The following is a 13,310-nucleotide window of genomic DNA, read 5'->3' on the forward strand; positions in this document are numbered from 1 at the left end:
TGTGTGTGGGGTGCCCATCAGCCACAGAAAAAAGGGGGAAAAAAAAAAGGAGGAGGAGAGGAAAGGTGGGGGGTGAGAGGAGAGTGGGATCTGGAGGAGGAGGTGGTGGTGGCGGTGGTGGAACAAGAGGCACCGAAGGGAAGGTTGACCATGAGGAGATTTAAAAAGGTGCTGGACGGCCTGACAGCCGTATCCTCCTCCTCTTCGTCGTCTTCTTCATCCCAACCTGGAATCAGGGAGGTGGACATCCCAGAGACCCTCCAGTCCGAGCACTTCCAGCTCTGCAAGGTGAAACTACTACGTGTAGGCATAGAACGATGTGGGCGAACTGGCTGTCGAAGAATGCATATTCACCTGCGTCCATCCCATCTTCTGTTGGAAGCTAGACATAGGCCACCCCATGAATGTGCAGATTTAGAAGCGTTTAGGCACTGGCTATACTTCTGTCCATCTATTATGTCAGGGAGGCTTACCTGTTTCAAAAAAATCCATACCACATATACACAGATTACTGTGTTTTAGGCCAAGGAACATGCCGGGTGTAGATCCGATAGATCTGTCTACATTTTGACCAGATGACTGTAATATATTATTGTTGGTGTGTATTTATTTGATGTATGGATACCCAGCTCAGATGTTCAGCACGAGTGCATGGATTTCACATTCGTTTTCCTATATTCGTACAGGTTTTGCTCCTGTTTATCTTGCCGTCGTAGATCGTCTTGTCCTCGTGTGGCTTGAAGGGCATCTGGGAAAGCTCTGCACCATTTGTAATTCTTTTTTGGGTTGTGTTTGCTGAGCACAGGCTCCCCCCACCTTGTCAATTCCTCCCTGTCTCTCTCCTCCTCTTGTCAATTTCCCCCATTCTGATAGCAATAATGTCCGTCAAGGCTTGCTCCTTTGCTCAGTCAACCTCTTCTCCTGCCAAAGGCCTGAACCAGTAACTTGGTATATGTGTGTGTATATATATTATCCTTGTATTAGGTTGTCATTTCTTCAATCATTTAAGTCAGCTGGTTCCCATCTTGTTAGGTAGCCTTATTAGAGCCTCATTCCACTTTTCTTCATAGCTTCCAGAAGGATGTTGACTTGTGGTGTAAATGTTGAAGAACGGAGAGCGTCTGTTTGTTTTTCTTTTAATATAGATGTGTCATCACAGGCCTCTGTTGCAAAAATGATCAAGTATTGGGCAATGTGGTGTGTTTTTGTTTATGGGTAAAGTGGAAGTTCATCTTAGAATTACTAGGCCACAAGTGTTTGTGTTATGATGAGCCACCTAAATTCACAGACAGAACACATCCGTTGTATATGGAAATGGATAACATTGTGTTTTAACCATTCTATCCAAACTCCAGTTGTCCTGCATTCGTCATTGGATACTACCAACCATTCATGAGTGGTGCCATGCAACTTATGGTGCCGCTCAGCCCCCACATGCTATCTACATTTTGTGAAGCTGACTGGAAACTATGTGAATTCACTTCCTCTGTGCCCTGATGTTGTCAAAGATGGCATGAGGGGGCCTGAGTGACACCATGGGTTGCATGGTGTAGCTGGTAAGAACCAGCAGATTTCCAATGCTGATTACTAGACAACTGGAGTGAGGACAGAGGTCAAACATGGTGCTATGCATCTATCAACGTACGTGTGTTATATGGCTGTTTGATGTCCATAGAGTAATTCTAACTTCTACTTTAATTCCCGTCTTTGTGTGAATTTTAGGTGGCACACCATAACATAAGCACTTGTGGCCTAGTTCTAGCCTGAGCGCTCGTGTTGGCTGATGTTTGGTTATTGTTTTTTAATTTTAATTTTTTTTTCTGGCACTTAAAATGATTCTATGGTTTAGCATAGCAACCTGACATGAATATAATCCATCTGAAGGTATCCTGCACTAAGGGCTCGTTTATACGTTTGGTGATGCAGTTTCCATTGAAATTAATGGAAATGTATCTAAAGTGCATGTTAATATACTAGTGCACATTCACATGGGTTGACATGAACGGTAGATTGCAACACATGTTAAAATGCACAGGCACGCATAGTAAATGGCATTGACTTGGGTTTCCACTGGCATTGACTTGTGTTTTCTTTTGAATGGAAAAGGTGTCTGGCAAAAATGGATGAATGTGAATGGGTCCTAAAGCATGTTATGGCATACAGTTCATGTGACACTAAACTCAGGAGTGAAAGCTTAAAGGAGAACTATGGGGTCAGGGCTTTTCCCCATAGTTCTCCTAAGGGTAACGGGAGGACACAAACTAGCGTCCTCCCTTCACCCTAGGCTCAGTATACGGCGAGCTACAGCTCGCCGTATACTGAGACGCCGCAGCCGGGACGGATCAGCCACCCTCCAGATGGAAGGACAGCATCTGCACCAATTCAGAGATGATTTGAGGATCTACAGCCGAGTGATACACAAATAAGATACATTTGTGTTGTAAGTTAAGATACCTGAATGCATTTAACTTCTGAGTTTAGTGTCACTTTATTAAATGACAAACATTCGAGTGACTAATTCAGCATTGTTGGTACACATGCAAATGGCCTCTGTATTGACAGGTTCCCAGAATCCACCATCTAAGATCATTAATGAATCTCTTTTAAAAGAGTGCTGCACTTCTGACCTGACTCAGGCCCCCCAAGAGTGGTCACATCTCAAGTACACAAAGCTCTTCCATCAGTTGCTGAATGATTTTTTTTAGTGGGGATCTTATGAAATGCTGCAATGCTAATAAGGCCGTCTGGTGTACATCAAGAATTCTTCTCTTGTTTTTAAATGGTTTTACAAAAAACAAATGTTAGTTTGCAGCATGTGAGCCATCATGTGATCTAAAGGATTGGGAAAGAGAAGTAACATGCTAAGTTCAGCAACTATTTATTTATTCTTTTTTATATCTGAGGGCTCAGCTACATGTGACAGTTGAATCATTCCGTGGCTGATGTATCATACGTTTGCTAACATGAAATTTCTTGTTGCCCATAGCAACCAACTTGTTGCCAACTATCAGAAATGATAGTTGCCAACAGACTGATGGCTACAGGCAACACGAAATATAAAGCTCAGCATATATGTTACACGCTGACTGTACAATCTCCTTTTTAGATTTTCAAAAACTGTAGTACAAGGACCTACTTTAACATCAGTTTGTAGCCAATCAGGAAGGCCCTTGCACTACATAGTTGTTGGTAGATCTGAAGCAGATTGTCCAATCTGATTGCAGTGTCTGTGGTGAGCTTTATATGGCACGTTTCATACTTCACATGTATGAAGAGTGTGCTATAAGAAAAATATGGCTCACAGCAACCTGTTTTTTAATTCTTGTTTGTTCTTGAAACATGGACTGCAGAAATGACAGTTGGTGATTGGTTGGTATAGACACGAACATTTGTTTACAAGTTTCTTGCTTGATCCACTAATTTACCTTGATTAGCCTAATACCTAATTTGCACAACATTCTTATATCATTATAATCACCTGGGTTACAGAGTTGTAAATCTGTGAAAAACCTGGACACCCAGTCAGGGGTGAGTTATTAAATTGGCGCAGTACCTACGGCAGCTCTTGTGCATGGTGTCACATTTTTGTGGAATTATAATGGTGCCACAAAAATGTTTGACGAACAAAACCTTCCAACCTGTAATGTTTTCAGGATGTCATGGAGTAGCAAGTGCTAAAATTCTGTGTATGAGCCTGTAAAAGGTTAATTGACTGTGTGCAAAGCATTATAATCAATATCAACCAATCGGAATTCATCACTTAACCTATGTGACTGAGTTTTAGCCTGAAATTTAAGTGGTGGGTCTGGTCTACTGAATTGTGCAGTGCTTTATTAAAGTTATACGAAACGGAGGAGTTAAATCCTACAAATCCATTAAAATACCTTAGCTAGGGACAAAAATGTATCTTATTTGTGTATCACTCAGCTGTAGATCCTCAAATCATCTCTGAATTCATGCTGACACTGTCCTTCCTTCTGGAGGGTGGCTACTTTTGTTCCCCATTGTCCCTGTGTGTGCTGTAAAGTAGTCACCACGCCAAGCTCGCTCCCATGATGGACTACAATCTCATGTTTAGTTTACTAATTTGTATTGAGATTGTAGTCCATCACGGAATTGTGAGCTTGGAGCGGTGACTACTTTACAACACACACAGGGATCATGGGGAACAAAAGTAGACACCCTCCAGAAGGAAGGACAGTGTCAGCATGAATTCAGAGATGATTTGAGGATCTACAGCCGAGTGATACACACATAAGATACAGTTTTGTTAATGGTTATGATACTTGAATGCATTTGTAAGATTTCACTCCTGAGTTTAGTATCGCATTAAATAAACCAAAGATTGGATCTACTGACCATCAAAGCTTTATCTACTTTACTGTTTGTATCTATTTTTTGGAGGGATTGTAATTTTACCCCTAATTGTAATAAGGCTATGAGTTGTGAGGTTTCAAAAGTTAATTATAGCAATAAATACTCTCTATGAGAAGTCATGTTTGGTGTATTTGCTGGAGGAAGGGTGCTAGTTCCTTTATAGAGGAAGGGTGCTAGTTCCTCTATAGAGGAAGGATGCTAGTTCCTCTATAGAGGAAGGGTGCTAGTTCCTCCTATAGAGGAAGGGTGCTAGTTCCTCTATAGAGGAAGGGTGCTAGTTCCTCTATAGAGGAAGGGTGCTAGTTCCTCTATAGAGGAAGGGTGCTAGTTCCTCTATAGAGGAAGGGTGCTAGTTCCTCTATAGAGGAAGGGTGCATAGTCACCACGCCAAGCTCGCTCCCATGATGGACTACAATCTCATGTTTAGTTTACTAATTTGTATTGAGATTGTAGTCCATCACGGAAGGGTGCTAGTTCCTCTATAGAGGAAGGGTGCTAATGTTACGAAAAGTTATTAGTGCATTTTTCTCAGTAGTAAAAGGTGGATTTGGAGCATAGGGCCAGAGAGAAAATTTTGACTGCTGTTGTTTATGTGGCCCATGTACAGGACTGTTACGATAAATAATTTTTGGGTTATCGCCTTGGAGAGTATCAAGGAGCCTAGCACTAAGACTGAACATAGACATTCGGCACAGTTATAAAATGACCTATCAGCAGGAATGTCAGTTCCTACAATGACATCTCGTGTGTTGTGGCTGGACTGTTTTCTGTAGCCACCACATCACATTTAAAAAAAAAAAGCTGAATTCCAGGCATATATAACCCCCCCCCCCCTAACAAATTACTACATCTCGTTATTGATTAAATTAATACGTTCTTAAAAGAGAACTATGGCCAAACCTTTTTTTCGGCCGTAGTTCTCTTTAGGGTCACAAAAGGACATATACTACTGTACTCCTGTGACCCAAAACTCAGCATATAGCGGGCTACTGCCTGCTGACAATGCAGAGCCATGCTACAGCTAGGAAAGATCCCAACAATATTGTCCACCCTGCTGTCCGGCTGACAGCTGGCTCCGTCTCTCAAGAGGCAAATACAGCTGTGCCAATGAGCGCTGGAATAACAGAGAGATGGGAGGGGGGATCACTTCAGGGAGCCGTGAATGGCAGTCTGTGCTCTCTGCAGGGAGATGATCGGGAACTGAGTGATCAGCAGTATGTAATCACTCAGTTCTCGATCATTACGGCCGTCGTGTGACAGCTTCAATGTCACACGTCAGCTCTAATTATGGGGATGAGTATATTTCTCTCATCCCATAGTTCACAGCTTTGTGGTCATACATAAATAAATTATTTTTTTTAGATGCAACCAGTGTCAATATCTAAATTCATTCTGATATGAGCCTCTTACAGTCCCTGTCCAGCAGGGCTGGAGTGTGAAAGGAGGAAGCAGTACAAGGAACCGTTCAGTTCATGTGTTGAAGAGACAGCAGAGTGATTGATGAGCTCATCATTGTGCTGCTTCTTTACTCACCGTCCACTCACAGACAGAGGGTGGGAAACCATGACAGCCTGGGCTCAGAGGAAGTGGATTGATATATGATGGCCATTAAACTGAGGACATCTAGCTGCAGAAGAAAGTACTGGGGGGAAAACATCTCTGTACTGAAGTTGAATGGTGTAGCAAAAGCTGGTTTTGTTATTTCTGTTACTGGGCTGTTCATTTTTACCTTGTTTTTTGGCTTTAGTTCTACTTTAAATGTATTTTTATGCAAGTACCTGATTCTAATTTGGTATAGGCCTCTTATATTCCCTGTATAGTGCAGCTCAGAAAGAGGAAGGCAAAAACAGCACAATCTGGTGTATTGCAGTGCAAGACGTATGCTGATAGGGGAACAGAGAGATGAGTTTGTCAATGTGTCCAGTCACAGGGTGGGGAGGAGACGTGAAAGTGAAACGGCAGCAGAGAAAAAGTGTTAAGGTGTTAAGGTGGCCATACACTCTACAACCATCGCAAGACTTTAGTCTTGCGATGGTTGTACAGGGATTAAAAAAACGTACGATCTGCCTATCTTGGACAGGCAGATCGTACTCTCGATCATCGCAAGCCCGCCCCCCTGAGTGGCGGGCTTCCGATGACCGCAATGCTGAACGGGCAGTGTGCGCGTGCGCACACCGGCCCGTTCGGCATTTGTCTTCCAAGCACCGTTCTAACCAGCCGAGAATCGTACGATTCCCGGCTGGTTTTCGAACATGCTGGTTCGACAGAAGACGTGCGACCGTACAGTAGAAACGGTCGCACGTCTCCGTTCACACTGCTCGATTATCGTACGAAAAACCGATCGCATACGATTATCGTACGATAATCGTGCAGTGTATGGGCACCTTAAGACTGGATAGACAGCTAAACAGCTCACTGTATATGTTTCATTGGTGAGTTTAGCTGTTTGCCTGAAGTTCAGCATTAAAAAAAAAAGAGTTGGGCTAGTTTGTCACACATGTCAAATGTTACTAACAAAATGAATAGTTTTAGCTCAACTATGGTGATGCTTGGTTGTTGTAGAGGAGCTCAGACAGGCATGAATGTTGTCTAAAATACGCTCGAGGTCTACTTAGAATGGACACAACTACCGGCTCTCTGCTGGACACGGCAATGCTTCTTCACACCACAACTTGCATTTTACACACTGTTCATAAAATGCAGGCTGCTGTGTGAAACATGTAGTAACTGCAGAGTATGATCTGCTTAAAGAGGAACTTTACCCTGATATTTGAAATGACAACAAAGACATCTTTAGAAATGTTCAGTAATGGCAAACTACAAACCGAACTACTAGATAATTACCAGCTTTTTATTCTTTGCATTCCTTATTTTTCTTTTGTTTTCCATTCTCACAGCGACCAGATTAATCTATCTCCTTTTACTTCCTGGAACTCTGGCACATGTGACTAGGACATGTGACCATGCACATCATCTCAGGGGAGGAAAAAGCCTTTCCCGGAAATCTCATGAGATTTCCCCGCAACGCTCTGCTGATGCAACCTTCCCAGGATGCAACCCTTGGGCACTTTACATAATTTGTGCCAATGTGTACCAGGAAGTGGGGAAAAAAAAGAAGAAATTTGTAGGTAAAATAAAAATGTTTGTTTTGCTAACGACTGTAAGATGATGTCATATCAGCATGCCGAGCTGTATGCTGATATGATGTTTAGTCAAAAGGGATAAAGGTCCACTTTAACAATTGCACACGATCTCCATGATTGGAGGCGAGGCCTGTCACATGACTTTGACAGGTGTCATGGCCGCACTCTCCTCCCCCTGCTTTTATTCATGTGGCATATTTGCCTAAAGGCCTTTATTTTAGTAGTTGCATTTTGGGCCTTGTATGACAATTTCCAAAGCAGTAGATTTTACAGGGCTAGCTGTGGCAATTGCAGAGCGTAATCAAGACTCTCTGCTGCCCACCGTTTTGCCAGGTTCTCTGTAGGCTTCACAGAGACTGTACAGTACCATGGAAGGTCTATTAGTAAAATGTGATATTTTGCCTCTATAATCAAATCTTGGACTTACTTGACATGCTAATGTCCACAAATGTACATACGAGTGAAACATTGCGAAAGATAGCAATATTACACATATTTATAGACCAGCATGAGCTCTAAACACTGCCCTGTCTATTAAGGCCTCATTCACACACAACGCAAGCAAAATTGTATATTGCGTCTATGCGCGTATATACGAGCGTCTATGTGCGTATATGCGTGCACTATATGCAATCCCAGAATGCATCACTCGTAATGGAATTTTGAATGTGCTGTACGTGCGTATATGTGCGTAAATACGCTGCCCGGACGCATTCTGTTTTTGCGCATATATACGCTACGCAAATATACGCTCCATACGCGGCTATGTGTATGGAGCCATTTATTTGCATGTGTTGCATATGGTACAATACGTACGCGCGGCAGTGTGAATGAGGCCTTAAGAGTGGCCTACTTCCACTCCAACAGTCTGCTGCTAATGTTAAAGTGACACTAAACACAGGAGTGAAATCTTAAAAATACATTCAAGTACTGTAACTATTTAACACAAATGTAACTTATTTGTGCATCAATCAGCTGTAGATCCTCAAATCATCTCTGAATTCATGCTGACACTGTCCTTCCTTCTGGAGGGTGGCTACTTTTGTCCCCCATGATCCCTGTGTGTGTTGTGAAGTCGTCACCGCCCCAAGCTCACTCCTGTGATGGACTACAATCCTCACCTTTTTAGTTTACTAATTTCTAATGAGATTGTAGTCCATCAGGGTAGCTAGATTGGAGCGTTGGCTTCTTTATAACACACACAGTGACCCTGGGAGACAAAAGTAGTCGCCCTCCAGAAGGAAGGACAGTGTCCGCATGAATTCAGAGATGATTTGAGGATATACAGCTGAGTGATACACACATAAGATACATTTTGTTGTAAGGTACTTGAATACATTTTTAAGGTTTAACTTCTGAGTTTAGTGTCACTTTAATAAATGACATAAACATTTGAGTGACTAATTCAGCATTGTTGGTACACATGTAAATGGCCTCTGTATTGACAGGTTCCCAGAATCCACCTCTATGAATCTCTCTTAAAAGAGTGCTGCACTTCTGACCTGACTCAGGCCCCCCAAGAGTGGTCACATCTCAAGTACACAAAGCTCTTCCATCAGTTGCTGAATGATTTTTTTCTTGTTAGTGGGGATCTTATGAAATGCTGCAATGCTAATAAGGCCGTCTGGTGTACATCAATAATTCTTCTCTTGTTTTTAAATGGTTTTACAAAAAACAAATGTTCGTTTGCAGCATGTGAGCCATCATGTGATCTAAAGGATTGGGAAAGAGAAGTAACATGCTAAGTTCAGCATTTTTTTTTTTATATCTGAGAGCTCGGCTACATGTGACCTTTGAATCATTCCGTGGCTGATGTATCATAAGTTTGCTAACATTACATTTCTTGTTGCCCATAGCAACCAAAAAGAAAAAAGTATCTTATTTCTGTATCACTCGGCTGTAGATCTCAAATCATCTCTGAATTGGTGCGGACGCTGTCCTTCCTACTGGAGTGTGGCTACTTTTGTTCTCAATGGCCCATGAGTGTTTTGTAAAGTAGTCACCGCCCCAAGCTAGCTCCCGTGATGGACTACAGTCTCAAAAACTGAGAGATTGTAGTCCATCACAGGAGCGAGCTTAGCGTGGTGACTATTTTACAACACAAATAAGGACCATGGGGGACAAAAGTAGCCACCCTCCAGAAGGAAGGACAGTGTCAGCACCAATTCAGAGATGATTTGAGGATATACAGCCGAGTGATACACAAATAAGATACATTTTTGTGTCACTTTAAAGGAGAACTATGAGGTGATTTTCACTCATCCTCATAGTTCGAGCCGACGTGTGACAATGAAACTGTCGCACATCGGCTCAATAGATCGATATACCGTCGCTCGCTCACTTCTCGATACTGTCCCTGCAGAGAGCCGTGACTGTCACTCACGGCTCCCTGCAGGGATTCCCCCCTCCCCGCTCCGATCCTCCAGCTGTGACTGGATGAACGAACATTGGAGGGGGCGGATACAGCTGGCTCTGCCTCCGGATAGGCAGAGCCAGCTGTCAATCACGCAGCTGGGTGGATCTCGACAGTAATGTCGGGATCCGTCCCGGCTGCAGCGGTCTCAGTATGGGTATACTGAGCTTTGGGTGACGGGAGGACGCTAGTTTATGTCCTCCCGTGACCCAAATGCTGGAGCGGAAATGCTTTCGATAATTCCATGAAATCAAAGTTTGATGAGATCATCTTTTGCCTTTTAACATTGCAGCAATTCTAATGGGTACATGCATGGACTTTCTGAAGGTACTCCCATGGTTGGTTGTCCCAAACATCCTAGAGGACCTGCCATAAGTGCATTGCAGACTTTGCCTTACTTAATTCTGTTTCTACTTCTTTAAGCATGTCATCCTAGATTGGCTTAAAGAAGAACTCCAGGATTTATGAAAATGATCTTTTGTAGTGGGGCTGCCCCTGGACTGCATAGGTTGCGTGCTTTGTTGTAGGAGCGAAAATAAAAAGGATATACTCACCTGATCCTTGGTCCTACAGCAGTGACAGCTCACCTCTCTGCCCCTCTGCTCTGTCTGTGGTATGTCCCTCTGTGTCATCGTGTCTAATGGACCTGCAGTAGACGTGATGGCATCACAGATTCTCAGACCGCCGGAGTCTCCAAGAGAAGAGGCTGCAGGGACCAGTCTAGCAGCCAGGCAGGACCGAGTAGCGAGTATATCTTCTGTATTTTTGTCCCTAGACCAAAACAAACACTTAAAGGAGAACTATGAGGTGAGTGCTTTTCACTCACCTCATAGTTGTAGCCGACCTGTGACAATGAAACTGTCACAGGTCGGCTCAGTAGATCGGGAGGTGAGCGAACACATACCGGGTTCGCTCGCCTCTCGATCCTGTCACGGCTCTCTGCCGTGACAGGGGGAGGGGCTGGATTCCCCTCTCCGATCTGCCAGCGCTGACTGGCGGAACGGACGGGGGAGGGGGCGGGTACAGCTGGCTCTGCCTCCTAGATAGGCAGAGCCAGCTGTCACTCATGCAGCTGGGCGGATCCCGTCATCTAAGTTGTGATCCGCTCCAGCTGTGGCGTCTCAGTATACCGCGAGCTGTAGCTGTATATTTTGATATATCTTGGAATTCTTCTTTAATGATGTTAGTATCAGGGTTTTGGTGGGGCCGTACCATTTGTTGCCCAATTTTTTACTCTTTTCACTGCTGATGTGTTCTTTCTGATTTTGGCCATGTGTAGGGTCATTGTCATGCTGCAGAATGAAATCAGGATTTGATGCCGCCTCGATGATACTGCACAATAAATAAGAATCTGATTTTAATTCTGAAATAGAAAGGTGGGCATCAATTTTGATCAAATCACCAAACTCCGTTTGCAGAACTGCAGACCTAAACCTGCAAGGAGCCTTCATTGTGCTTCACTGTTACATGGAGACAGTTATCTATGTTCTCCAGGCATTCAGTGTCTGAAAAATGCACATAAACACGTGCTTCTATTAGTCTATGAAACCACAATGCATGATTCTGCCACAAAAGAAGCTTGCATACTATTTCAGGTCTTATGCGATTGGCAACAAGTGACACAACGCTCAGGTGTGAACAAAGGCAAGTGAAAATAATTGGGATTCCTTTTGTTTGCTGTCATGCTTCGAGAGACGAGCTACACAACACTTGGTTAGGTGCGGCCTTATGGTTGTGGGAACAATCAACTTCTGACTTGCTGAATGAAATACTTTGGCAACCAGTGGGGTGTTCATCAGCACCTATGATACATGATGATATACAGGCTCCGAGTATCTGCATCATCGTTCTGATTGATGATATTGGGCTGTAAGGCTACATTTACACACTGCGGCTGGGGATTCCTGCCACAAGAACCTTCGGATTTTTTGCGGCAGAAAACCTAGATATGTCTGCACGGATGTGGCCTCTGTTCCCCTTCAAGTCAATGACAGGGCGACCGCAGCCACATCTGTCCATGGCTCTCCACTAGTAATTGTACTTGGAATGGTTACCTGACTGTTTGCGTCCTGGGACAACCATCTTTCCCAATCCGCAGGTAATCATTTCATCTACAATTACTTGCAGACAGCCACTGAGAGATTCGGCCGCATCAGTACAGATGCCCCTGGAATTCCTGCGGCAAGAACCCGTAGAATCCCCAGCCCCATTCACACTGAACGACAGGGGTATTGTGCGTTTTTCCACGCAATTTTGTGCTGAGCGGCTTTGAGCTACATTGCGCGATATTGAGCGACAATGCACATTTTATCGCGACATAGCGTGTTTTTTTGGGCGGGACTTTGTAGCTGCTACATTGGGCTGTAACCAATCAACAGCCTTCTTGATGTGACATCATTCTTTCCTTCCATTTTGCAGTGCAAAAGTGACCCTTCTGTAGCGCGATGAAGTCGCACAATATCGCCAGTAATGCACGATTTTGCGCGACATAGTCTATTGGAGCCGAATCGCGCGACATCCACGCAAAAAGGGTCATGTACGAGCTACAGGCGACATTGAGCTGTGAGATGTGAACCGCTCCATTGAAATGCATTGGACAAGCTACATAGAGGGATATCGCACGGAAATATGCGCAATTTCGCGGCAGAAATCGCGCAATAAACCGCTCAGTGTGAATGGGGCCTTACATGCTATACTGAGTTTTCTTTTTGCACAGAGACAGAGGAGCCATGCTGAGGAGGTGCTAGCCTGGTAAGCATAGAATATGGAGACAAGTGGATGTGCAGCTGATATGCTGTGATTTATACCTCCGATACTTCTGCCCGATATATACTTAAGGCCATATTTTCATTCCTGGAGCCGTGTGATGTAGTTATTGACAACATCTAGCGATAGAGTTTCAGTCGCATGCATAGGGCTATAGAAGCTTTGTTATTGTACAAGATCTGGGTCACACTCAAATTATCTGTCATGGATATTACCAGCTGATACATATGGATTACATGTATGAGAAAATATAATAAAATCATTTTAAATGTGTGTTTTTTTTTTTCTGTATCCATGCAATAATTATCAAAGATTTGTATTTTTGCATATCAATTTGAATTTTGAGTTTGACTCATCAATAATTGGATTATCTTCCTCCTAAGTTACTAAGCATCTATAAAGTTCTGACTTTACTCTGACCCAACTTGGTGCACTCTTGTTCCAGGTTAATGACTGAGTATAAGGCCAGAGACAGCCAGACAGTTGGCATTTTTTTAGAAGGTCAGCAATGGTGGCCTACATATATTTTTTTTAGGTTCCTTTTTAATAATAATAATAATAATAATAATAATAATAATAATAATAATAATAATAATAATAATAATAATAAT

General features: G+C 43.2%; 1 protein-coding gene across 3 annotated transcripts in view; it reads left to right on the forward strand.

Annotated features, from left to right (window-relative positions):
* The first annotated feature begins 84 nt into the window (after window positions 1-84).
* The window catches only part of STXBP5 (syntaxin binding protein 5), a 321,945-nt gene continuing 308,719 nt past the window's right edge, over window positions 85-13,310 (forward strand). For all 3 annotated transcript variants that reach the window (XM_018557367.1, XM_018557369.1, XM_018557370.1), the window contains exon 1: window positions 85-288. In XM_018557367.1, coding sequence (XP_018412869.1) covers window positions 151-288 — 138 coding nt within the window. In that variant the 5' untranslated portion in view covers window positions 85-150. The remainder of the gene's footprint in view (window positions 289-13,310) is intronic.

This window comes from Nanorana parkeri, unplaced genomic scaffold (assembly GCF_000935625.1).
Source record: "Nanorana parkeri isolate BGI_ZX_2015 unplaced genomic scaffold, ASM93562v1 scaffold281, whole genome shotgun sequence".
Taxonomy (NCBI): Eukaryota; Metazoa; Chordata; class Amphibia; order Anura; family Dicroglossidae; genus Nanorana; species Nanorana parkeri.